Source organism: Microcebus murinus, chromosome 9 (genome assembly GCF_040939455.1).
Source record: "Microcebus murinus isolate Inina chromosome 9, M.murinus_Inina_mat1.0, whole genome shotgun sequence".
NCBI lineage: Eukaryota > Metazoa > Chordata > Mammalia > Primates > Cheirogaleidae > Microcebus > Microcebus murinus.
The window spans coordinates 6,983,281-7,010,678 of NC_134112.1; the positions used below are offsets into that span (position 1 = coordinate 6,983,281).

Below are 27,398 nucleotides of genomic sequence, written 5' to 3' on the forward strand. Positions count from 1 at the left end.
CCCTTTTTGAGAATTCAAACCTGCAATCCTGCAAAATCAATACATAGAAATCAGAGGCATTCATATCCGCCAACAACAGTAAAAGTGAGAACCAAATCAAAGACTCAATTCTCTTCAAAATAGCAACAAAAAAAATAAAGTACCTAGGAATATTTTTAACTAAGGAGGTCAAAGACCTCTACAGGGAGAACTATGAAACACCAAAGAAGGAAATAGCAGAGGATGTAAACAGGTGGAAGAATATATCATGCTCATGGGTCGGTAGAATCAACATTGTTAAGATGTCTATACTACCCAAAGTGACCTACAGAGTCAATGCAATCCCTATTAAAACACCATCATTTTTCACAGATATAGAAAAAATAATTTTATGCTTCGTATGGAACCAGAGAAGACCCCATATAGCAACAATCTTAGGCAACAAAAACAAAATAGGAGGTATCAATTTACCAGACTTCAAACTATACCACAGGCTATAGTCATTAAAACAACTTGGGACTGGCACAAGAACAGGGACATTGACCAGTGGAACAGAACAGAGAACCCATATATAAAACCATCTTCATATAGGCAACTAATCTTCAATGAAGCAGACAAAAACATACACTGGGGGAAAAGAATCCTTATTCAATAAATGGTGCTGGGAAAACTGAATAGACACATGGAGAAGACTGAAACAGGATCCACACCTTTCACCTCTCACAAAAAACAACTCAGGCTAGATAACAGACTTGAATGTTAGGTGTGAAACAATTAGAATTCTAGAAGAAAATATTGGAAATACCCTTCTAGACATTGGCCTAGGCAAAGAATTTATGAAGAAAACCCCAAAGGTAATCACAGCAGCAACAAAAATAAATAAATGGGACCTGATCAAATTAAAAAGCTTCTGCACAACCAAAGAAACTGTCAAGAGAGCATACAGACAACCCACGGAATGGGAGAAATTTTTCAAGCTACACATCCCATAAAGGGCTCATAACTAGAATTTATTTAGAACTCAGGAAAATCAGCAAGAAAAAAATCAAGCAACCCTATCAAAAATTGGGCAAAGGACATGAACAGAAAATTTTCAAAAGAAGACAGAATAATGGACAACAAACATAAGAAAAAATGCTCAACATCTCTAATAATCAGGGAAATGCAAATCAGAACTGCAATTAGATATTACTTAGATCCAGTAAGAATGGTCTTTATCAAAAAGTCCCCAAACAATAAATGTTGGTGTGGATGAGGAGAGATAGGAACACTCCTACACTGCTGGTAGGACTGCAAAATAATTTAACCTCTGTGGAAAGCAATACAGAGATACCTTAAAGCGATACAAGTAGATCTAGCATTTAATCCAGCAATTCCACTACTGGGCATCTACCCAAAAGATCAAAAGTCACTTTATAAAAAAGACACCTGCACTCAAATGTTTATAGCAGCACAATTCACAATTACAAAGTTGTGGAAACAATCCAAGTGCCCATCAATTCATGAGTGGATTAATAAAATGTGGTATATGTACTCCATGGAGTACTACTCAGCTTTAAGAAACAATGGTGATATAGCACCTCTTGTATATTCCTGGATAGAGCTGGAACCCATTCTACTGAGTGAAGTATCTCAAGAATGGAAAAACAAGCACCACATGTACTCACCAGCAAATTGGTATTAACAGATCAACACCTCAGTGGACATATAGGAGTAACATTTATCGGGTGTTGGGCAGGTGGGAGGGAGGAGTAGAAACATAATGAGTAAGATGTGCAACATTTGGGGGATGGTTACCCTTGTAGCTCTGACTCAAGAGGGGAGAGGGGCATGGGCAATATACATAACCATAACATTTGTACCCCCATAATATGCTGAATTAAAAAAAAAAAAGAATTTCCCTTTAAAAATAAATAAATAAATAAAACCTGCAACAAAGGGGTAGAAAAATGTTCCTTGCAGTTTGTTTACTAGTATGTTAAACCACATGAGATGGCTCAACAGAATCGTCTGGACAAGGTCACAGACATCATCACCAGAGATAAGGCTGACTGAAACCACCAACTAACTATAGTTAAACAACAAGAGCTCGAAGCCACAACATGGGGTGGTCACATAGACTTGAGCTGACCACAGAAAATCCCGCTTTTTAAAAGCCCTGTGTTTCTTCTTAAAGTTTACTACGGCAGCCTTGGAGACACCAGTCCACTGCCTTCCTCATTTTAGAGAATTAATAAACTTCTCTTACCCTCTCCTCAAACCACTTGTCCTCATTCTTCATTCTCACTGATTTGGCCTTGGGGACAAGTATTGAACTTGCAGTAACAGCCTCAGATAAGCACTTACAAAATAATTTTGGTTCATTCTTATAGAAGAATGAGGACAAGACGTTTGAGAAGAAGGAAAGAGAAGTTTATTAATTTGCTGGCAAACAAGGAGGTTAGCCGACTCCTGTCTTACACTACCAAATTCCAGCTTCTGAGCAGAAGTAGAGCTTTTAAAGGGCATGGTTCTGATGAATCCCATCTTCAGCTCAGACAATCTCATGACCTCCTCTGGGACAATTCTCGAGTCATTTCCTGTGGTGTAAAGAACAAAGGACACTTTCCTGCCTCTCCCAACCACTGGCCTGAGGCAGGTATGTAGATTTTAGTTCTCAAAAAAGGTGAGGTGGTTTTGAAGAAACAGAAAATATTTTTACCCTTTTTCAGGCCATTTTCTCTGTTACAATAATAAAATAATTTTCAAGTTATTCTAGTTTTCTATATTAATTCTTTAAATTAAATTAATTCTTTAAATATAAGTTTGGATGATTTTACAACACTATTTTATAATTAATCATTAAATAGTGGTAGAATAATGTCTTCTCAATTTTGCTATTATAAATAATATTAGAATGAATATATTTTCATTTAAACCTTTGTCCAGGTTCCTGTTATCTTCTGGGCATAAATTTCTAGAAGAAAAATTACTACTTCAAACATTTTTTATACATATTGCCAAGCTGAAATCCATACAAATTTGAATTATTTATTTTTCAAAGAGAAGCATATAACAATGTACACTTTACTATATTTTCATGAAATGGTTCATTATTTTTTAAATCTTTATAATGATAAAAATACATATTTTGTTTGCTTTGCATTTTTGTATTAATGATGGCAACTATTTTAAAAACATTTGTTAGCCATTCATTTCCATATTGTGTTAAATGCTTGTGTCTTTTGCCAATTTTTGATTGTAGGCTTTTCCTTGTCACTATACAGAACAATTTTACGTATTATGTCTATCATTGCTTTGTCTCATTTGATGCATATTTTAATCTTTAAATTTTAATGTTTTTACTTATAGAAAATATTCAAATTTACACATTTAAATATATGAATATTTAGTATTATAAACTATGTATTAATTGAATGTTTAGAAAGAATATCCTTATTGAATAAACAATGTATATATTTATTTGTTTTATTACTGATTTTCTTTGGGTAATAGTTAACACCAGTGTCAGGAAAATTTGGAACTTGTTTTCCCTTTTATCACTAATGTAAAATTAATACTATCTTTTTTATTTCTCTTCTATGTCATTGATTAAACTATCCAATTAGAAGAACTATTTTATTACAAAATCAATATAGTGCACTGAAATAACTGTAAGGGCAATTAGCCATTGTTTACCTATTCTTTTTCAAAAATGTCATGATTAGACTTACCTATTTATTCTTCTATTTAAACTTCAGAATTTCTTTGTTAAGCCTCTTCCTACTCTCTGCAATAGCAATTAAAATTACATTAAATCTGTAAAACTTGGTGAAAAAGAATAATATTAAGACTATTCTGTGTTTCCATCCATAAACATCGTATATATCTTACTACTTATTCATTCTTATTATTCTAAGAAACAAGTTATGTAGATTTTAACATACAGGTTGACCATATTTCTTTCTAAAGTTATTCATAGGCACTTGAAAAGAAAACTAACATTTTTAGGACCACCTCCCCCAACTCCTTATGCAAAAGGGAAGGTCAAGGAGGAGACTGAGTCATGCTGCACCCCACATCTCCTTCCAAATGAATAGCTGTTACTAATATTATGTACCAACCAGATCCCTAGAAAGGCAAAATCCTCAGGCATCTACAAGGACTGCTCCCACAGATCATTCATGAAGAAACTCCTTGCTGTCCTCCCAAAAGCAAGGACATGCAAATTGTAACTTTGGGTCTGCAGGCTAAGTCTAGCTCCTGAAGTCTGTTCAACTCCACACTCACAATGAATTACCAGTTTATCTTCCCAGGTGCAGAACAGAGATAAAATCAAACATTCTTCTACCTACTCAGGGACATCTACATAATGGATGTTTCCTTCATTCCCATTTTCTATTCTAACAATCACCTTAACTTCTACAAAACGTTGACTTCCTGGGCCTCACGAGAATGTAACCATCTTGCCTGAGTGCCCATCTCCCTGCTCCTTTTTCTTTTCATATACCCTATCCCCCTTAAATATAAAAGTTTCAAATTTTCCCTTCAGATAAACAGTCACAGATGCTTCTGTGGTTTGGTTTTAACCAGGAGTGTCCTCAACTTAGGCTTAATAAACCTCTGTTCATTGAGATCATTGCCTCACTCACTTATGTTGCGTTGCCACACTTTACGTGTGTGTGTGTGTGTGTGTGTTTTCTATTGTATTTACGTGCTTTTCTTATTCTATATCCTTTCATATATTCATTTTTGTTTGCCTGTCTGTTGATCTGACCACCTCAGTTGAAATTATTTCTTACTTGATTTTTGGGGGTATTTTAAATGATGACATAACAATCTCTTTTGTCAGGTGCATAAGTACTCATACTATTTCTTAACTATGTCTTATAGCAGGAAATTAAATTCCAGAATAATGCTAAATAATAATGTTGATAGTGTTGCTTCTTATTTTAATGTGAATTACTCTAGTACTTCATAAATAAATACAAGAAGTTTTATTTATAATATTTGCATCAAATATAGTCTTCTTTGTGTTTATAATATTAAATATATTTTCAATATACAGTATAGTTCTTTAACTGTTAGGTAATTGGAGGAAAGAGCTAAGGTCTCTTCATTCAAATATCCTCTCATTCTCTTTCTGGTTTTCCAATAGAGTCTGTTTTGCACATACATTTTCATGCTATGTCTTTCACATACAGAATTTCTTAACTTCATACAGGAGAGTACATTTTATTAAGTAGAGTGTTTTTGCCTCAAATATGCCTTTTTCTAGAATTATATTTTAAAATATTAATATATTTATATACTTTTGTTTTGTTTTTATTTGCCTAATGGCTATTATTTTTATTTTTAAATTTACTATAATGTGTGTTATGTCTGATAAAAAATATACTTATTAATCCAGTTTCTGAGTGTTTGAGTTTTTAAAGAAAGATAATACCAATAATATTTATTATAGAAATATATGCCTGTTCTGGTATCTGTCAACTTGTCTTAAAAAAAAAATATATATATATATATAGAGAGAGAGAGAGACACACACACACACACACACATATACACATATAGTTGCTTCTTTTTGGTATTTTATGTTCTGTTTCTTACAGATTATGGTTTTGGGGGGTTCTTTAGTAATCTGGTGGTGGGTGGGATGTATATGTGATTTAGGGTTGAAAAACCTTGGATTTAAATCCTCTACCACCTTCTAGAAGTGTGACTTCTGGTATGTAACTTAATTTTTTTGAATCTTGGATTCTTGCCAGTAAAATTAAGACAACAACCTCTTCACAAGGCCATTATAATCTTTATAATTATCAGATAATATCAAGAATGCAGGCCAGGCATGGTGGCTCACACCTGTAATCATAGTACTCTGGGAGGCCCAGGCAGGAGGATTGCTTGAGCTTAGGTATTGGAGACCAGCCTGAAGAGAACGAGTCCCTGTCTCTACTAAAACCAGAAAAATTAGCTAGGCATCATGGCACATGCCTGTAGTACCAGCTACTCAGGTGGCTGAGGCAAGAGGATGGCTTGAGCCCAGGAGTTTGAGGTTGCAATGAGCTACTAGGACGCCACTGCATTCTACCCAGAGTGAGAGAGCAAGACTCTGTCTCAACAATAACAACAAAAAGAATTTGAAGCCTCAGCTGGGCATGGTGGCTCATGCTTTTAATCCCAGCATTCTAGAAGTTTGAAAAGCAGAGGCAGGAGGATAGCTGGAGGCCAGGAGTTCATGATCAACCTGGGCAACATAGTGAGACTCATTTCTACAAAAAAATTAAAAATTTAAAAAAAGAATGTAAAGCCCCTAACTTAATGCCTGGAGAATAATAGAGTCACAGTAAATCACGATGTGTGTGCAGAGGCCACAATCTCCAATAATTTCAAGAACTAACAGTCAAAGTAAATGTCTGACGGCACCCACCAATAAAGCAATAAAGAGTGGTGGCAACTGTGACAAACTGGGCATTGTATGTCCTGACCAGCAGCAATCCAAATCCAAAATTTAACACTATGCTTGCCAAATAAAAAAGTATGTAATTTTTGGCCTGTAGTCTGTCAATTTGTGACAATTGTCATTATATCAGACTCTCATTATATGCTTTGAACCAAATCATAATGGCCTTCTTCTGACATACATTATCCTCAAGTTTGAGGATATGCATTCATGGAAATTAGTAAGTTAAACAAGAAAGAAAGAAAGCACTTTTTTGGATAATATAACCACAAAGAAGTGCTGAAATAAACCTTAATATAATGAATGAGTGTATGTGTTTCGGTTAAGTAGCAATAAGTTATAATCTTTATGGACAGGAAGGCATATTTAAATTCTCTAAGTAGTTAAAAATTCCATTGTGCTTCTAATTACCTATTTAATTCCTTGAATACCAAAGTGAAATTAACATTACAAATAATCAAGGTTAAAATATAATTAATGCAAGTGTGATTTAGTTATAATTAAACTAATTACACAGATATGTAGTATAATAAGGGACTTGCAGACCATTATTTGGATGTAAATTTATTCTTCCTTTCAAGAACAGTTATTTGAATTTCATTTTCCAATTATTTTACAAATGATGAAATGGAATTATAAAGGAGAGAGTCAGTCTTCCAGGGATCAAAAAATAAATGTTATTTTTCATTCCTTTTTAAGTTCTGATTCTTTTGTCCATATGTACTTGTAAATAGAGAAGTTAGAGAGAAAAAAGTTATTAAAAAAAAAAGTACCACAATCAAAATATCTTACTTCTTACTTCTATGATTGCAGGGAAAAAAATCAACAAAATAATGCTTGAGAGAAAATTCAATTCCATACAGCATGATTTTCTTTTAGAATAAGTAGTGTGTAAAACTCTTTACATGCATAAACCTCAAACACTTGCTCAATTAATAAATTAGCTCTATTTTCTGTTTTCAAACATAATTCATTGCTACTGCTGAGATTTTATCTAGTGACATAGATTAACCAAAGAATAATTGCATTCTCTGCCCATAGCCTGCAATAGTTATAGCAGGTAGCATCGGGAGCAAGATGGCTATGCTTCCAGGTATGCACCTTTCGTCGTATAATTTAGGAAAAGAAAATATTTCTTACACGACAACTGCATGCCTATTGCTAGACAAGGCAGATTTTATATGAGATATCATTGAACTTTCATCTAAATATCTGTTATTATTATTTCTAGTATATTGATGAGGAAATAAATAGACACGAATGGGAAGAGGAAAGAAAAGGGACATATTAAGAGGTAAAAGAGATATTTGAGCACAAAATAACATTTGTGATATATTCTAATTCTATCAGAATGACATCTGAATGATATAAACAAACAAACAAAACCTAATTTGTCACTCTCTGAGGATTGCTGGAAACCATGACAATTGGATAAATAGAAAGAAAATAAGCATTTTTCTCTCTTTTCCTCTATGAACTGTACCTCGGGGTAAACAAAAGATAGTAAAAGTATCTCCTTACAAAATTATTTTATCTAGTAAATGAAAACACAAAGATAATAGTTCAAATATCAGCATTTTGTAATGGATTAACACATCTAAGCGTTAAACATTAAAACTACTAACATCAAAACAAACAAACAAACAAAAAAACAGTAAAGACCAGATTATGATGTGCCTCTTGATGAAAAAGAACGCCATCTCTTGCTTATTCATGCCAAAGGACTAAACCTGAGCCCGATTAAACCTCTGGATCCAGATTAAATGGCAAGAAATAAAAAGGACAGAGAAATATGTGGAACTTCATCATGAGTATGCAGTCAGCAAAGTCTGTGGGAACTCTCCAGGTCCAAAGGCCCAGGTTCTTCAATAAAGAGATTAGAAAGAAATGAAAAGGATGGAGGGGAGACCTGTAGATTAAGAAGCTTAAAGGTCATACCAAGGTTTTACAGGTGAGCAAGATTAAACTATGATGTCTAGGAATACATTCTCCAGTCACAGAACCATAAAGAATCATTTGGATGGAAGGGGTCGTGGTTGGGATGGAGCACATAGAGAGGTTTACAGGTCAGCTGTCAAAGTTCTATTTCTCATCCTGAGTTTTGTTTACAAGAGTGTTTGGTCTATAATAATACACTAAGCTATGGTTTTTAAAAAAATGAGAACAGGAGTTACCCTTGATGGAGAAAAGCGATTTATTGGGAGATGGTCTTGTTCTGTTTCTCGAGGTAGGTATTGATTATACAAGAATTTCACTTTATGAAAATTCATTGAGATGTTCTTTTCCATATGTAAATTATACTTCAAAAACATTTTTTAAAAGATTTTTTAATAAAAATATTTAAGTAAGAAATAAGATTTTGAATTTCTGGAAATATTCTTCCAAGTTAAGTTTTGAGAAAAAGAGACTAAATCAAAATCATATATGTCATTTAGAGAATAACAATAATATCACATTATATTTTTAGGATCAATGTAAAGCTATACAAAGTGGTATATTTATTTATAGTCTTAATGATTTGATTATTTTAACAGAAAACTTAAAAATCATTTAAATCAGAAAATTAGAAATAAAACAACAATGGAAAATTTTCTTTCATTTCAAAAAAAAGAAAGAGACTCACTTATAGACAGAAATAAAATCCAAATAAAATTTTAAGAAATATAGCAATGGAAATAACATCATCAACCAAATTGGAGAATCCCATTGAAAAATCTGAAAATTGTTTGATTATCTATGATATATTAACATAATTTATCCCATCAATGCATCAGTTAAAAAAAACAAATTAAAAGAAAAAAGAAATAAAACAATAAAACTAGATTGAGAAAAGCATGGTGGAGGGGTTAACAAGAATGACAAATTTTGATAAATTTGAAAACTAAAAAACTTGAATTGCTACAGAAAGTCAGTATTTCACTCTTTTCAAAATAAAATAGTCAAAGGCTGAAAATAGAAAGATAATTTTATATAATAAAGCACAAATATACAGATATAGGAATAGAAAGAAATAAAAATTTTAGGAGAATAATAGTTATAACCCTATGTAAGTAATGTACCATTTTAATTAAATTAATGAGTTTCTAAGGAAATATGGTCAAAATTCCAAAATAAAAAATAAGAATACTTTAATGGCAAAAATTAAGAATGAATTTTTCAACAGACTAATTGTTCTTATGAATCACAAATATAAAATGCTACCTAGAATATTGGCATATAAAATTTAAAAATAAGTAAACCTGTGATAAAAATAAATTTTATTTTTATCAAGAATTTTTTTTTTTTTTTTTTTTTTTTGAGACAGAGTCTCACTTTGTTGCCCAGGCTAGAGTGAGTGCCGTGGCGTCAGCCTAGCTCACAGCAACCTCAAACTCCTGGCTCAAGCAATCCTCCTGCCTCAGCCTCCCAAGTAGCTGGGACTACAGGCATGTGCCACCATGCCCGGCTAATTTTTTATATATATATCAGTTGGCCAATTGATTTCTTTCTATTTATAGTAGAGACGGGGTCTCGCTCTTGCTCAGGCTGGTTTTGAACTCCTGACCTTGAGCAATCCGCCCGCCTCGGCCTCCCAAGAGCTAGGATTACAGGCGTGAGCCACAGCGCCCGGCCAAGAATTTTTTATAACATAAATATGTCAAAAGAAAAAGAACTGTAAAATACGTATATGTATATAAATCCTAAAATGATTAATTTACAACATTCTTTGCAAGAACTTTTAATAAAATTCCAAAAAAATGCTTAGATGACAGATATACATAATTTTCAACCCATCATATTTAGTAAGTAGAAATATTGCAACTAAATGAGAAATAAGATGCATTTTCATTTAATGTTATTTTAATAGTTCAGAGAAAGCACTAAGGGTAATTAGAATTAGTGATATTACTATTGAGAAAAAATAAAACATTTTATTAATTATTGATAAGCATTCTGTTCTAACAGAATAAAGATCATTTAAAATACTTTAAAAATAAATTCTATTTATATCAGTAAGTGAAAGATTTGCAAATTTTGTACAAGTAAAAGACAGTATTGTAAAATTGTTATTTTCCAAATTAATCTCTAAATGCAACATAAAGTCAATTAAAATTCCAATGGAGAACTGAAGGAAGAATGCTTCAAATTATTTTCTCTACATCCCCCCAAAAATGATTAATGGATTTTTATGTGCTTTATTCATTGCTATAAAACTAGTGTTTAGAACAGATAACCACCCTTAAAAATAAACATCTCTGCAGATCATAAACTGCACAGAAAGCTAGAGGTAGGGTTAAACCCAGTAGCTCCTGGGTGCTGGGTTTGAATTACAAAGGGCAGCTTTGGATTTGGCTATCCACCAGGTTACAATGAGTTTGCTTGAGTAGGAAACAAGAAAGACAGATGCCTAAGGCCTTCTAACACAGTACCGAAAACAGAATGGGACATGGGGACATCCATGTTAGGAAGCACAGGAGTGCCTTGTGGAGGAGTGGCTAGAAGAGAGCTGTCACAACAAAAGCATAGGATTTCAGTTTGTGACATTGAGCCCAGTTTGCTATTAGGGCAAACGTGGTAGAACAAGAATCAAGTAGCAAATCCGGCTGAGAGAGATTTAGAGTGGGGAAGCTCTAAGAAGAGAGAAACATCACTGACGTTAGTCACGACTGGAGCAGGGAAGGAGAAGATGGGGTACCACTGTCCCGCAGAAAGGGGCATGAAGGCTCCAGCCCCAGAAGAACTGTTCGTCATCAAGCACGCAGTTTTGCAAAGAGCTCCGAAATCGGGTACCAGGTGAAAGGAGAGAAAGGGCCTGGTGGAGAGTGGCCTGCAGCAGCACCCTGCCTGCGTGAGGCCCGCAGAGCCTGCCGGGTCCTCTGGCCTCGGGCAGCCTCCGAGAGCTCAGGGTGCCCGGCCCCCTCCTCTGTGTGCAGGGCAAGGGCACACACCCCTCCCCACCTCAGATACCATCGTCTGGGTTTGTAATGAGTTTCCCTTCCCCAACACGAAGCAGCCAGGAGTACCTGAAAGAAGAAGTCTGGGTGGCAAAAAGAGGAACCTCAGGGCTCCTCTGGCCACTTTAACTGGTGGGACCATCCGAAGCTTTATCTAAATAAGAATCAAGAAAAACCTGGGCAGACAGAAGCCTGGCACCTCAGAGCCCTCCCCGGGCCTGGGGGTGGGGGGGTCTGCCCGCAGCTGCGTCCGATGGGCCCCTCCGCTAAGGACCAGCTGGGCTTCCTCATCCTTGGAACCTCTTTTTCCCCTTCAGAGAATAGCACGCAGTTTTGCAAAGGTAAATTGCAATTGGAAGGTAAATTTGGAGGAAAATTATTATTTTAAACTTTATTCCACAAGACCGAGAGGATGCTGGGGGCCTCTGGACTTGATCATTGTCTCTTTTGGCAGCAAGAATGGTGAAATCGGGATCTTACCCGGTGGGCGTCCTGACCACAGAGTGTCCCGAGGTGGGAGGCACTTCCCCATTCAGCATTTTGAAGGTCGTGCTCTTCCCAGCTCCATTCACCCCGAGAAGCCCAAAGCACTAAATGGAAATAAAGTTAAATGAAACAAGTTAAATAAAATCAAAATTATATCAGAAACAGCATTTGCTTCCAGCAGATTAAGAGTTGATGTTGGGTTTTGATATCTGTAGATTTTTAAAATCATACTATTGTATAAAGCACTTTATATTAATACATTGCAAAGTCTTTTCAAAATCTTCATGACATTTGAGTGGTATAAAAATTTCAGCATTAATTTATAGACAAGTAAATTAATGTACAAAAAATTCAAAAGCATGAGAAATGCCAACTACCCTAAATTACACAGAGATAATATAATATTCTTTGGAAGTCACATCATCATAATAATTATATCTTCTTGATTTCATATCTGTATATTTTAAAGTACTTTCTAATACTACTCCATCTTCCATTCTCCTCACACTCCACTAAGTGTGTGTGTGTATGTATATATCACTCACAGCTTTCTTGTATACCATCTTTTTCCATCTAAGAGGCTATAAATTCATCCCTAACTCAGACTCTAGACTAATCCTGATATTAATTAAAAAGATGACCTCTAGTTCTATACTCTGACACTCAGCATCATGTCAACATATATTTTTTGCCCAATTCTGCCTTAGAGTTCATGTGAAAATAGCTTTCTTGCTCACTTTTCCAGATGTTGTCTCTATATTAAACTTCAGTGGATACTTTGCCTGGGACCCCACTTTACAGACTGTCTCTGTGATTCTTGGCAATCCCCTTCCAAGAAAGCTGTTTTCTGATGGCTGAGTGCTGCTACATACTGACACAGCTGGCTTCCTGGCTCCTTAAACCTTGGAAAATGACTGCTTCTGGATTTTCTGTCACCGGGCCTTACCTACCACATAACCCTCTTTGTACCTCTGGATTTCACTGCATCCATGAATTGCCACCTACTTCAATTGCCACATTCCTCTCAATTCCCCCAGATCTCTCCCACCATCTGAAGTATGTGCCCATCTTGGTCCAGGCCTGCCCTGTCCCATGTCACTGCTGTCAGACAGACCATAGCTGAGCTGGGTGTCCCAGGGTACACTGCCATCAGCCTATCCAAACTATGCCTATGCTTTAAGGCTTAGATATACACCCAGCTTTTTAATACAGCTCTCCCCGGGTGCCCCATCATTCCACTCCTCTTCCCTCCCTGCCCGGTCTCCGTCTCTGGATTCATGGCACTGAAGACAATACTACTCATGTGCCTTTCAGCGTTGTCCTGCCTTGGGACAATGCTCATGTCATCATGTAACACTGTATATGCTTATGATATTTTGTTTCCTACCCAATTAATTCCTACAGGGAGAGGGACACACAGTCAGGTACCACATAACGACATTTGACAATGATATATTGCATATATGATAGTGGTCCCTAAGATTCTGATCCAGTGTTTTTATTATACTTTTTCTATGTTTAGATACATAAATAGTTACCATTGCGTTACAGTTGCCTACGGTATTCAGTACAATAACATGCTATACAGGTTTGGCCCCCAGGAACAATAGGCTATACTAGATAGCCCAGGTATAGCTACACCTGTATCATCTGAGACTGTGAACTGTATGATGTTTGCACAATGAAGAAATAGCCCAGCAATACATTTCTCAGAACCTAACCTCATCGTTAATCGACTCCTGACTGTATCTTAGGCATCTCTATATTTTCCATAGGCTCTTGCATAGCACTTTCCATCTAGGTAATAAACTGTGATACTAGTAAAAACTTAGAGAATAGGACCCAGGTTTAAATGGCAGCGTGGGTCATTTCAGATACCTGGAGCTTCATTCTTTTAAAGTTTTCCAAGTTTTTCTCTTACTCCTGTTGGAACTTAGAAATGATACTCCAAAAATGAAGGTCTCAGAAGCAGCCTCTGAAGCAAAAGATTCCCTCTGACTTCCTACTCTCCCATCTCTCAGTCCCATTCTCTCCTGAGTCTAGCCTTAGAAATTGGATTCCCTTTTCCCCGTGGTGGGTCAAAGAAATCAGAACCCCCTTTCCCCAATGCCTAATAAAACCTAAATATACTATTCTTAACTCCCACACTTCACCAATCCTTCTGTGTAAAAACTGCCCATAACAAAATTTCCTGACCTACCTTATTTGATTGAAGGACATAGCATCCCCATTCCAGAGAGGGCCCTGCCCCACACGCAGAGCAGAAAGAAGGAATGCTGTTCAGAGAAGCCAAGGCCAAGAAGAATCTAGACAGACAGGCCTTGCTGGGTTTCCCCACTCAGTCTACCAGTATTAGATCATACCCTTTTTATCCAATCATATTTCTACACGGCTGTCCATACCTTGTTGAACCTAAGCATAAAAATTGAGTTTCCCCTATACCTTTGGGTCTGTGTTCTGAAGGCTCCCATGTCATGCAAAACTATGATCAAATAGATTGTACCCTTCCTCCTCTGAATCTGCCTTTTGTCAGTGACTTTCAGCGAACCTGCAGAAGGCAAAGGAGTAGCTTTCCCCTTAGCACCTACATCCCCTTTTGCATAAAACTACCATGGAGAGGCAGTGGCAAAACTAACATGGGTTTTTAAAGCAAGGGTAAAAACAGTTCAACGCGATGGGTGAGATTGCATAGCCAGTCTTAGAGCAGCAGCAAACAACAACTGCACAAAAATCCTCCCTTAACATTTTGTTCTATTCGACCAGAAACCATAGCCCAGAGAGTAAGGATACTCCTACATTACTTTAGTTTGGTCTCTTGCTTCTCTTTAGCTCAGAATGCTCATATCTGAAATGCCTGCTCTCGGCTCACAAGTGTAACGTGAATACCAATCAGATGACAATATAACCTACTTTGAATTTCTCAGGAGCTTGGAACAATATGAATGCAAGTATCCTTTTATTTTTAACAGTTAATTAAAGGTAATCATTTCCAGAACTGATTTCCCTTTATGCACTGAACACAAATCAGGAACAATTTATATGGCTCTGTCAGTTCTGATTGAACATTGTTACTAGATTTAATGCCATATCCATTAAAAAAAATCTCTGCGCTATTGCCATATCGTGTGGGTGTTCTTTACCTTTCCAAAGCGGTATTTCATCAGATTGCCTTAACTGGACATTTGAAGAATACTGAAGGCCAGGTAAGAGATGAAAGTGGTTTCCTTAATTAATTGAATTCATAAAATATTTGCACTCAATAAAAAGTCATCTTATAGCCCAAACAATAATTAAAATTCCCCAATCCCATGAAATTTTAAAAATTATGAAACAAAATAAACTCTATCAATCAATCAGCAAAGTTTTCACTGTGGAAAGAGCCAACAGACCCTTTATTAAGGTTCTGCTTCTATATATTTTGTAGAAATTTCTGAAAGTTGGAGACTGTTTTGACTCCAATTTCAGATATTCTGAGAATAATACGAGCAGATCAGCAATTAGAGTTGCAGAGGTTCACAACAGAAGAGGGTAAAAATAGAAGCTTTTACCTCTCCTTTTGGTATGCCCAGACTAATATCTTGCACAGCAGTGATCTTCTGGAAAAAGCTTTGGTAACTTTTACAAAGGTTGTATAACACAAGAATGTCTCCACTGGTTCTTCTTTCAAACACTCTCATTCGCTCTTTTTCAACATCTCTATCCTTGGAAGATTTGACCGTGCCTTGGAGAGCAGAGCGACGCCTGGAAAGATAAAGTCAGAGTTAATTCTCACCTGGGAAACTGTCCTGGAACAGCCTATGGGAGAGAAAGGACAAAGATCTGTGAAAACAGAAGAAACCCCCTCAGTCCTCTCCAGTATCAGCCGTGTCCAGAGCACCCAAGTCCTGTCATCTTCACTACCCATTGCAAGCAAGAGTCGATTTTTGTTTTCTAACATAAAGAAAATATGCATGTTCCTAAAAGATATTGAAATGGATTGACACTAAACTAGAGCTAGTTTTTAATTTTATGAATAATAAAGTCATGCGAGACTTTTGTGCTAAATGTAAAAAGAATTTATCACAAAATTATTACAAGGCATCAACTTGTTCAAGCACTTTTAGTAAACAGGTCATTTAATAAAGTTGATTGTGTATAAAAGTAGCCAAACATTATAAATTTATAGTATATGTTGAACCATATAAAAGTGGTATACAACCAGTACTTTGCACAACACTTTACAAAAAGCATTCAGAAACTATTTTTCCAATGAATACAAATTTAATTTTCAACTCTAACTTATTTATTCTAAATCTAAGCTGCTCACTTTTCAATCTTCTTTATGATTTTCAATCTGATGCATTTTAACTGTCACGTAAATTTTAATTTCCTCTGTCAAATGTAATACGCCAACATTTTTTTTTTTTGAGACAGAGTCTCACTCTGTTCCCTGGGCTAGAGTGCCATGGCATCAGCCTAGCTCACAGCAACCTTCAACTCCAGGGCTCAAGCGATCCTACTGCCTCAGCCTCCTGAGTAGCCAGGACTACAGGAATGCACCATCATGCCTGGCTAATTTTTTTCTATATATTTTAGTTGGCCAATTAATTTCTTTCTATTTTTTAGAACAGACAGGGTCTCACTCTTGCTCAGGCTGGTTTCAAACTCCTGACCTTGAGCGATCCACCCGCCTCGGCCTCCAGAGAGCTAAGATTACAGGCATGAGCCACTGCGCCTGGCCAACATTTTAATGATTATATTTAATCATTTAAAATATATTTAATGATTATATTTCAATGATAACACAGACTGTTGAGTTAGGATTATAACCAAGATCAATTACCTGGTTTTGACAGTGAATTACTGTTGTGTAATATATTAGTCTATTATCATTTGGAGAAGCTGGGTGAAATGTACATAGGAAATTTTTGTACTAATTTTGCGACTTCTTGTGATTCTTGAACTATTACAAAATGAAAATGGTATTAAAAATAAAATAGCCACTGCCAGTCCCCAATATCTCCAGCAACTTTCCCTGAATCAGTTTTGTATACCTGAAATCACCATATGACAAACATAATTTATTCCACACAGAACATATAGCCAGATACTCAGGAGCTGTACCACATGACATCATTTATATGATTTCAAAAGCATAAAAAAACAAATCAATGGGGATAAAAACAACTGTAGTTGCCTTACAGGGTGGCTACTGACTAGAAGAGGGTCCCAGGGCCAACTGAGGTGTGGGTAGCATTCAATTTATTAATGAGAGGGGTTACATGAGTGTGTTCAGTTTGTTAAAATTCATTGAATCTTACCCTTTTCTGCACTAATGTCATTTCCCTTTCCTAGATGAGGGTGTGGTTCTTGACTATCCTTTATTCCCACCTGTCTCCCAGACCCCTCCCACAGCTCCCAGGCCCCTGTCCTCATCCTCTCCCCATGAGAATTGCCTGGAGCTTTATACATAGCTCTTGGTTTCATCCCCAGAGCTTCCGATCGCAGGGTTCTGGGGAGGGCCAGGCGTGCGCATGCATCTCAATCTCCTCAAGTCATTCTAGTGACTAGGACAACTGACCCTGGCTACTGCTGGTCCATCCCCTCACGACAATGCAGTGTTCTAATACATTCATCTAACTGTGCCCAGATATGTGCCACTGAGTCATTTTCCAAATGATAATCACACACACACAAAAATGATGTCTGTGCTAAAGAAGAAGAATCTGGATGGGCCCTAGGTGGCAGAGCTCTCGAGATATCCCACATGTCGAATATCCGCACTGTGTGGCTGTCCCAACACAGCCAGCATTTGGGGTACAGAGAGCAAAGTTCAGCTCCAGATAGGAGACAGAATGGGCAAGAACTAGCACTCAGGTGCTAATGGAGACATGGCTTCTTAGCAGAAAGCCAATGCCAGCAGCAGGACTGCAGGACTGCAGGACAGGAGCCAGTGCAGGCTGGGAAGGACAGCAATGGAGTGGGCTCCCTAGCACTTGGCACCGGTCTTGTGGCAGATGCCAGTGACAGGCCCTGCTCAGGAAGGGGAGGCAGGATCTCTCCATCCCCAACACACAGGGCAGGGGCTTCCCATTCTCTTCTAAGATTCAACTATGGCAAGTATAATTTTCCTGCATGAAGGGACTTACAGTCAAGCAGAGATGATTAACATAGATAAATATTATAAAACAGTATGAATGTGCCCTCATAAAGAGGATGCAATGGAAACACTGAGACTGCATCACACTCGCCCAGGAGGTAGAGTGGGGACAGGATGAGGTGACGGATGTTGAGAAGTCAGTGGAACATAAGTGACCAGAGTCAAACATCTCTGCAGGGCTGGGAGAAGGACCACAGACAGCTCCACTGAGCAGGAGGCCCCCGGCCTGCAGGGTGCCTTGCTAAGAACCTTGGACTTGACCTCTTAAGGAATTATTAGTGACCTAGTTAGATCTGGATTTTAAAAGTAAATTGACTAGGTCACACAGTCATTGTGACAGTGGTCCATAAAAGAGTAGTAGACAACTAGTGTCTAAATTAGCTTACATTTCTGTGCTCTGCAACCTTCACACAGACCCCCAAAAAACAAAAAAACAAAAAAAAACAAAAAGCAAAAATTAACTCTTTACTATGGATAACAAAGACATTATTCTAAAATATGGTTCAACTTATACTCACACTCTATAAATTAAAGGTAATACAGAAAGTCTTCTCTTAAAGAAATATCCTTTGATACTATGGGAGAATGGAGCACCCTAAAATCTGCCAGAAGGAATTCTACATTATAGGTTTTAAAATAGATTGCATTAGTAAGAGACATCAGAGAACCAATCGTGTTTGAAAGGCACTCAGAATTTGGCTCCAAATTTGGTCAGCTATTGGAAATCTGCAAATTCCAAAGTGATTGTGGTCAATTCAAAGGAGAATTTGGATTTTTATTCAAATTTATTCTCTACTTTAGCAGTTTAAAGGGGTTAGGTAAGGAAATGTGTTGTCAAATGACTGAAAGGAAAAAAATTTCTGATGGGATCACCATAAAATATTAATAATGTATCTTTATAATATTTAATAGGTTCTCCAATGACATGGTCTCAATTAGTAAATTATCCATAAAAGATGCTTCCCTTAAGTAGAAGTCAGAGGGAAATATACAGCACTTGGAAAGAGCAGGGCAATGGATTATGGAATAAGCCAATTGGGTCATGGAGGGGAACTACACCATTTTGGACCCTACACAAGAAAGCACATTTCTCCCTCATGTATGTCAAATGTGTTATCTGACAATATTTCACACATCCTTGCAAAGCCACCTAAATCCTATTTAGAGTAGTAGGGATTGTGTGTATGTGGCACATATATAGGCCACATTATGTATCCACATGTCTACATGTACCCTGGTGCTACTGACTTCCATTCTCACCTAACAAAGATGAAAACATAGCAGCAAGAAGCAACAGGACCTGGCAGAGGGCATGTTGTTATCTGCACTGAATTTTCATATCTTCCTGCTGCCAGGAGTTACTGGCATTTAGTAATAAAAATAAATTATTTTATGGTATCAACCAAATTCACTGTGGGTACTACAGAGTAACAAGGAAATTGAGCAATTTCAAAGTGGAAAATATACTGAGACAATTAATTAACTGGAAATATTATCTAACAGATTGGCACCTTATCTTTTGAAATTTTCCTTCCTAGTGTTGGTGACTCACACCAATCAAAATTAAAGAAAATAATAATATCTTAAGTCATTAAAATCATGTAGAACCTGGATCAGATGCATTTCTGATGTTGCAAGCTCCAGGATGGATTTTTCTCTCCCTGTCTTTATTCAAGAGCCAGTGCAATTCAAGGAGGAGCCCTTCAGAACACACCTTGACCACTGCAGAAGATCCCAGTGCAGAAGAATCCTCAAAAGGAGAAGAACGGTGCCCTGCAATGCCAATTCTACGAAGATCCAGCCCAGGAACTTCATCTCAAAGGGACTCACGTAGGAATCAATGCCAAAATTGTGTGTCAGGTCATATTTGATCTGATTATAACAGAGTTCTATCAGTCCTTGGCCCAGGCAGAATTGAGGAAAAATCGTAAATGCCCACTTGAGAACACCATAGATGTTCTGTAAATTCTGTACAGTAAAAGAAAGACAAAAAATCAAAATTAAAAGTTATTTCTCCTTTCATAACATATACCAATAACTTCTTTTTCTCCTCAGTCCTGTGTTCCAGGTCTTCCTGCCTCAACTATTCAATGACAGCTAATCAAACCCAAGAGGATTATTCTTGAGATTTTAGATATAATGGTATTTGCCTTGCTAGAGTTTACTTGCTCGGGACCTTTACCCCTTTATTTTCCTTCCAATTTCTTTCTTGTGGAATGTGAATGTCTATCCTAGGCCTGTGTCACCATTTTATTGTGGAAGCACATATTTGATTTCACAGTTCATAGTTGAAGAGAAATTTGCCTCTGGATAAAATATACCTTTGAGTCTCACCCAGATCTGATTATGATGACATTTAGATGAGACTTTTAACTTTTGACTTTAGAGCTGATGCTGCACTGAGTTAATAAGACCTTTTGGGCTATTGGGATGGAATTAATTCATTTTGCATGTAAGAAGGACATGAATCTTACAGGCTCCAGAACTAAATCTTATGGACTGAATATTTGTGTCCCCCCAAATTCATATGTGGAGGCCTGCCTTTGAGAGGTAGTTAGGTGTACATGAGGTCGTGAGGGTGGAGCCCCCATGATGAAATTCGTGCCTTTGCAAGAAGAGGAAGAGACACCAGAGCTCTCTCTCTTTCTACCATGTAAGGACACAGTGAAAGGGCAGCTATCTATAAGCTAGTAACAGTGCTCTCACTAGTAACTGAAATCACCTTGACCTTGGACTTCCCAGCCTCCAGAACTATGGGGAATAAATGTCTGCTGTTTAATCCACCTATTCTATGGTATTTTGTTATAATAGCCTAAGAAGATTAAGGTGCGTGGGTAACATTAATAGTCACAAGGTGATGTGAGTACTTAAATAAGTCGATAATATTAGGAGCTGTGATTGTGAGCATTTAAATAACATGCAGAATACCTACTTCATTCTTAGCATATAATAAATCCTAAATATACATAGTTGTCATTATTAAACATAGAATTAAGTGGTATTACAGAACAAATATGAGTAAGGGAGAAAATAGGAAGAGATTGAATAGGATAAAATTCCAGAGAAAACAAAAATATATAAGGTATGCCATACATGAACACAATCACAATTTTTAAATTAAATACATCTAAAAAGTCAACATCTACCATAACTTTTATTATTGTCTTTATCACCTGGTAAATATTAATTTTAATATGAGATTAAAATTATGTTAATTAGTTGTCTATTAGATACTTATTGTATACTTCTAGCTTTGCTACACTTTATCACATTTCAGTCTCTCAATAATCTACAAAGCACTGAGGCGGAAACGAGGTCCCAAAGAGAAAGCATGCTCAGGGGGCCGGCTGAGCCACGCTGTCCAAGCCACACTGTGGTAGGGCTAGGACATCATCCTGACCTTTCTAGTCCGAAGGACAAGATCTTTTGACCAAGGGGTGCAGTCTTTGGAGAAATTTTATCAAAATGCTGGTCAGTTGAACTGACTTTTATATTCAGTATAGCTACTTTAAAGTATTTAACCCAGAAAGGCCACGTAACTATAGCTACAACATAAAGCTGTGCAAATATAATGGGGAATTCAATTTCTATTTCATAGTCTTTCTCTCCTTGTGTTCAAACTTAATAATTGATTTAAATATAAACAATAATATTTTATAAGGGAGAAAAATCTATGTGCATGTAATATACATGGATATTTGGATTCTATCATAAACACTAAAGAAAAAACTTACAGAATTGTCAATTATATATTTCATACTATATATGTCCAGTTTTCCCTTATGACACAAACTTATAACTTGACTAGGATAAATGTAGTCTTAAATAATGTGGTTTTGGGAAAATAGAAGATTCAATGACAACTTTTAAGGGCATTTGTTGTTATATTATGGTTATCGTCATTTGCATAGGGACATGGGAAAAGTACAAAAGCTTCATTTAATTTTCTCCTTGTTTTTTCTTGACTGACTGCCACTAGTTATAAATTTCAAACAGTCCTAAAAGAGCTAATTAATCCCACTCTTCATAAAGTTGTGTCCCTGGATCAATTACTGTACCACATAAACGTGAATAGAAAAGATTGTCTATTACTAGTGATAGTATAGAAACAGCAGAATATTGCAGCTTTTAACTCAGAAGCTGCTAATTAAGGAAATGCCATACCGACAGTGATTATTTAGATCCAATTTTAAGGAATTCACAATGGTCTTTACACAAGTATGAACAAAGAATGCATGAACACTGAGTTAGCAAATAATCCAGATAGATGAGGGGCGCAGCTACACAAACTTGCAGAACAACAATTCATTGGTGTTCCATTTAGGGTATGTGGAGATTGAGGAATGATAAGTATGCAGATAAATTAGAAAACATGAGATTTCCCCCAGCTACATCCCCCTAACCCCAACATAGAACCTTGCCAGGAAGAAACAGAGATGTCCCAGATCTAGTGTTAGAACCCCAAAGGCATCATCACATAAAGTATGATTTGGTAGCAATGAAAATGAACACATTAACACTACAGTTTGTGTACACGATGGTTAATACTGGTTATACTAGCTTTTAAGATTGATCTGAGAATCCAGTCATCTTTCTTGGTTTCTTTCATTAATTCTATCAGATATTGCTCCATAACTTATAAATGCATATTTGAAATCATTTGAAATAAATAGTTGAATAATGTTGAGATTCTTAAGCAAAACAATATCCAAATAAAGAGCAAAGGAAAATAAAGACCTAAATAAAAGTAATAAAATGCTTTTCATTATTTGTTATCAATTGATTTAGATCCATTTTTTCTGCAAACAACTCATTTCCTGTTGATTTTTTTTTTCTCTTTTTTTGAGACAGTCTCACTCTGTAACCCAGGCTAGAGTGCCATGGCATCAGCTTAGCTCACAGCAACCTCAAACTCCTGCCACCATGTCCAGCTAATTTTTCTATTTTTAGTAGAGATGGGGTCTTGCTCTTGCTCTGGCTGGTCTCCAATGTCTCAGCAATCCTCCTGCCTGGTTCTCCCAGAGTGCTAGGATTAGAGGCATGAGCCACTGCACCCAGGCTGCCTATTGATTTTCTTTTTCAAGTAAGCAATGCTGCTGTTTATAACTGAAGGTAACAATACTACACTGTTAGCATCTCATGGATGGAAAGGTTTCTATGAGTTGCATCTTTGGATCTGAACAATTCTTCTTGATTTTTCTATTGGAGCTAAACACCCCCTTCAGTGACCCCATCCTTAAGGAAAGTCTCTGTTTCTAAGTTTCTCACCATCAGGATTATCCACCTGAGTCTATTTCCAGTTCACTATAGTTCATGACTGACATCCTGATAGCTCGTATCATATGAGAGATCTGATGAAGGAAGAGGGAAATTTTATACTCTGCCTCTGCTGATTTCAATTTTCTCCTCAAGCTAAAGCCAATTAATTGTTCTGCAAGTTTTCTACTTAAAGGCTAGACATATTAATACAGATTAGTGTCAATATTAAATCTGTAAAAGTCACCAAAATAGATTATTACCTTTATTAAATGCATAATAGATGTTTACACACTTTACTGCTTCTACCCAAACATAAGGCACAATAATAAAAATTAATATTAGCCATCACTAGGGAGTCTACTAAGTCCCTGAAAGTCCAGCCATGAGGAGGCAGACTTGTCCCAGATGAGCAGATGTCAGTCTCTGCGTCACCTGAAATGAGACCAGCAGCACATCCTTCAGGGCTGGGAGCTCTGCACCTTCTCCAGGTCACTCTCTCAGGCCCCGGGTCAGGCAAACACCTGGGAGCCACCAAGGAATCAGAGTCTATGCAAACAGCAGAGAGTCAAGAGACAGCAGTGTGGTCAGAACCAAGAAAAGACGAGAATGGAAAGGATTGGATATGGGGGGAGAGGACGGGGGAAATCTCAAGCCCACACCTCCAGGTCTCACAGGGATGTGGAGGAGCTGCAAGACGGTCCCAGCGCGGGCCTGGACCCAGGCAAGCCTCACTAGGGAGGAGATGAGGGTGGAAGGGGCATGGTGGGGACAAACGGGATGTGTCAGCAGAAACAGATTCAGCCTAGACCCCTGCTGGGGATGATACCCCAAAATGACTTGACAGTGGGAACGGCCCATTGGAGAGGGGCATCTTTCGGGTGAGGCATTTCCCTCACAGGGAGAAATGCTTCCAGACCACGGAGCCCATGCTCAGGACGGCCCTTTGCTCTGACGCTTGGAAAGTAGCAAAATTTAATTTGTTCTAGAGATCACAGAGGGCAGACGCCCCCACCCCCACCCCCACAGGTCATCCTTCAGACATGAGATAGCCTCAAAGTGTGGTCAAGAGCTGTGGCCCGCCCTGCCTTGCAGTGACTGACCCTGACTATGGTGAGACTTTGACGTGTTTGGTAGAAGAAATCCCTCTTCTACCATTAAACAGCAATTCATCAACAAGTAGCCCCAATGAAGGCACTAGGGATGTGGCAGCGAATGTCTCTGTGGCTCTGTGCTCACTAATAAAGAGGCAGAGACTGCATATCTTTTTGTCAATTGTTGCCAACCTGGACAAGGCTCTTATAATGGCACAGCTGTTTTTTGTTCATTAGAATCAATTTTTCTTTCTGGAATTTAAAGACAGCAGATACTCGTGCATTTCTATGGAATTCCAATCGGAAAAGCAACAAAATAGCCATGAGTCAACATTGTCTTCTTACTAGTACATTGTAGAGGTGACACTGCAAAGCTACTGACCTTAGCTTTGGAGATGATGGCCAGTAGCCGGGGCATGGTGGTCATGAGCATGGTGCAGAGCCCAAAGATGAAGTTTAACGAGATGTAGGAGATGAAAGCCACATCGGAGCTGGAGAAGATTCTGGACATCAGATACATCCACGGAAGAGTTGCATATCTGAAAAGTGAAGTGAAAAGTCATGTTTAGTTTGCTGTAACATTTATAGTAGTCCCTTCTTATCCATGGGGGTACATCTAAGACCCCAAGAGGGTGCCTGCATAGGGGAACCAGAGATCCCCTCCTGCTCCTCTTCAGCTCTTAGTGGGCGCCACGGCTGGATCTAGAAACCAAATTAACACAGGCAGCTTAACAAAGGAACACATACAAATATGATTAGTTTTACATGTATTTGGGAATCCTCTTAAGAGAACAAAGTCTGAAGAAGTGTCAAAACAAGACACTTTTACACTTTTTAGAGGAAGAATGATACATTTAAGAAGAAATAACATGTAAAAGGGATCTGGTTAGGAGCAGTCCATTTCTAGGGGAGTCGCCAGGAGGTATACGGGGAGGTGTAAAACTAGCGGAAGATAAGAGTTACTCTGGAAAGTATGTTTATCTGGGTCCATTGCAGCCCCCAATTCCCAGTCTCAGAGCAAAGAGGTGCCCCTCCAGTGGGAGAAGGGGCACTGCGCAGGCCCTGCTACCTCTGCCGCATCCGGCGTGCTCTCACGGCGTGGCAGCCTGCCGAGGCCCCGGGAAGGGGCTCTGACTGGAGCTCCAGAGGGACGTAATATGTGAGGTGGTTTCTGTTCGCTGAGGGAGGAAAAGCTGGCAGGCCGTAAAACTGCATCTATAATTCAGTCATTACACAAACACGCTGGTCCCCTCATCTGCAGTTTTGCTTTCTGATGGTTCAGTCACCTGTGGTCAACCGAAGTCTCAAAATATTAAATGGAAAACTCCAGAAATAAACAATTCTTAAGTTTTAAATGGTGTACCCTTCTGAGTGGCGTGTCCTGCTCCACCCTGCCAGGACGCGAGTCCTCCCTTTGTCATAATTGCTCTGTTTTATTACTGTTGTTGTTGTTAATCTCTTACTGTGCCTAATTTATAAATTAAACTTTATCACAGTTACATAAGTACAGGAAGAAACATAGTGTATGTGTACAAGGTTCAGTACTATCTGCAGTTTCAGGTGAAGGAGTGAAGGACTTGCCATCCCCAAATATGCCAACTGGTACATTAACTATTTTGAGTTGAAAACACTGGAGAAATTGTAGTTTCAGAAACGGCTGGCTAGCCTGTCTCTTCCTTCATGCAGCAAGCCATAAAGATTCCTCTGGGAGGGACACCCTCCCCGTACAGGGCAAGAAAAGTAAAGCAGGAGTATCACCATCAGCAAAGCAGGAGTAATCCCTATTTGTTATACTGAGAATTTAAAAATATCAAGGATATGAAAAGCTACAGAGCTCTATATAAAAAGCAAGGCATAAAAATCAAAGCTGAAAGTTTCCTTTGCAGTGTCCACTGCATATTGGGCACTGCACTGTGTCCCCCACATGCCCTGACTCCCCTCACATGCTCCAACGACCCACTGTGGCCACTATGATCCTCACCTTACAAGGGAGAGCAACGGGGACTAACAGATTTGACACACCTTGATGGAGGTTCCACAGCTGATAAGAAGGGCAACATGAGCATGTGATTCCTTTCTGTGTGGCCCCAAAGTCGGGCAGTAAGAGACACCACTAAGTGTTGAACCCTAGTAGCAGTTCCCACCTGTATCAGAAGACATCGGGATCTAAGATACCATCCAATGTCCCTAAAATGAAAATATTTCACTTTCTTCTTTCAGTCTCCCTAATTCTAGAGCCAGGTTTCACTCATGGCCAACTTCCTTAATCTCCTTTCACCACTGTACCCCATTAAAGGATGATTTCCAACATCAGCAGAGAGGTCACTGATTTTTAAAGCACAACCTTCCCATGAGACTCTCATATATCCGGAGCCCCCCCCCCCCCGCCATGTTCTTTGCACAAGCAAAGTAAACACGTCACTGTGTTCTTACAGAGAATAATTGGTTTAACCTGAAATATTTCAGTGCCTTCTAAATGTCTGAGGTTTTCTTAATATGTTAACAAATTCTGAAAATTGTAAGACTTCAAAATGAAGTAAGAGACACTAGGCCCTCAAAATAGCTATTATTTTAATGTATTTCCCTTTTCATATGTGAATCTATGATATTGGAATACTTCCCTGGGTTAAGAGATACATTCTCATAGTTCAGAAAATATCATGTAACAAGACATATAAAATCATATAGTGTTTCAAACCTTCACTCAATAGCAATCCGCCTCATAATTTGGGCATGAAGAAAATGATTTCAGAGCACACTATGGAGGCAAGAGCTGTAAAACAAGTACTCTAAAACCATTGCTGCTTAAAATAATCAAACTAATGAAATCAAAATAATTAGCACAGAGGTAAGTCATGACTTCTTGGTGTTTTACACTGTCAACACCTCTTGTCTGAAATAAAGTACTGCAGAGCAGACTGGAACCCTGTACATGCTCACATCCACCACCCACCCCTCCTGGCCCTTCAGACACAAAAATCAAGTGCTACCCTCCATCGTGTGGCCTCTTTGAGAAACAAATGAAATCATAGCATTGAAAGTATTTTTGCAACCAAAATATAAGCAAT

At 37.8% G+C, this 27,398-nt stretch overlaps 1 protein-coding gene across 1 annotated transcript in view; it reads right to left on the reverse strand.

Moving 5' to 3' along the window:
- Window positions 1-27,398, reverse strand: part of ABCA13 (ATP binding cassette subfamily A member 13) — a 470,652-nt gene that overhangs the window by 104,759 nt on the left and 338,495 nt on the right. The window contains 4 exon segments of the mRNA XM_020289932.2: window positions 11,836-11,945; window positions 15,390-15,582; window positions 19,695-19,948; window positions 24,713-24,869. Coding sequence (XP_020145521.2) covers window positions 11,836-11,945; window positions 15,390-15,582; window positions 19,695-19,948; window positions 24,713-24,869 — 714 coding nt within the window.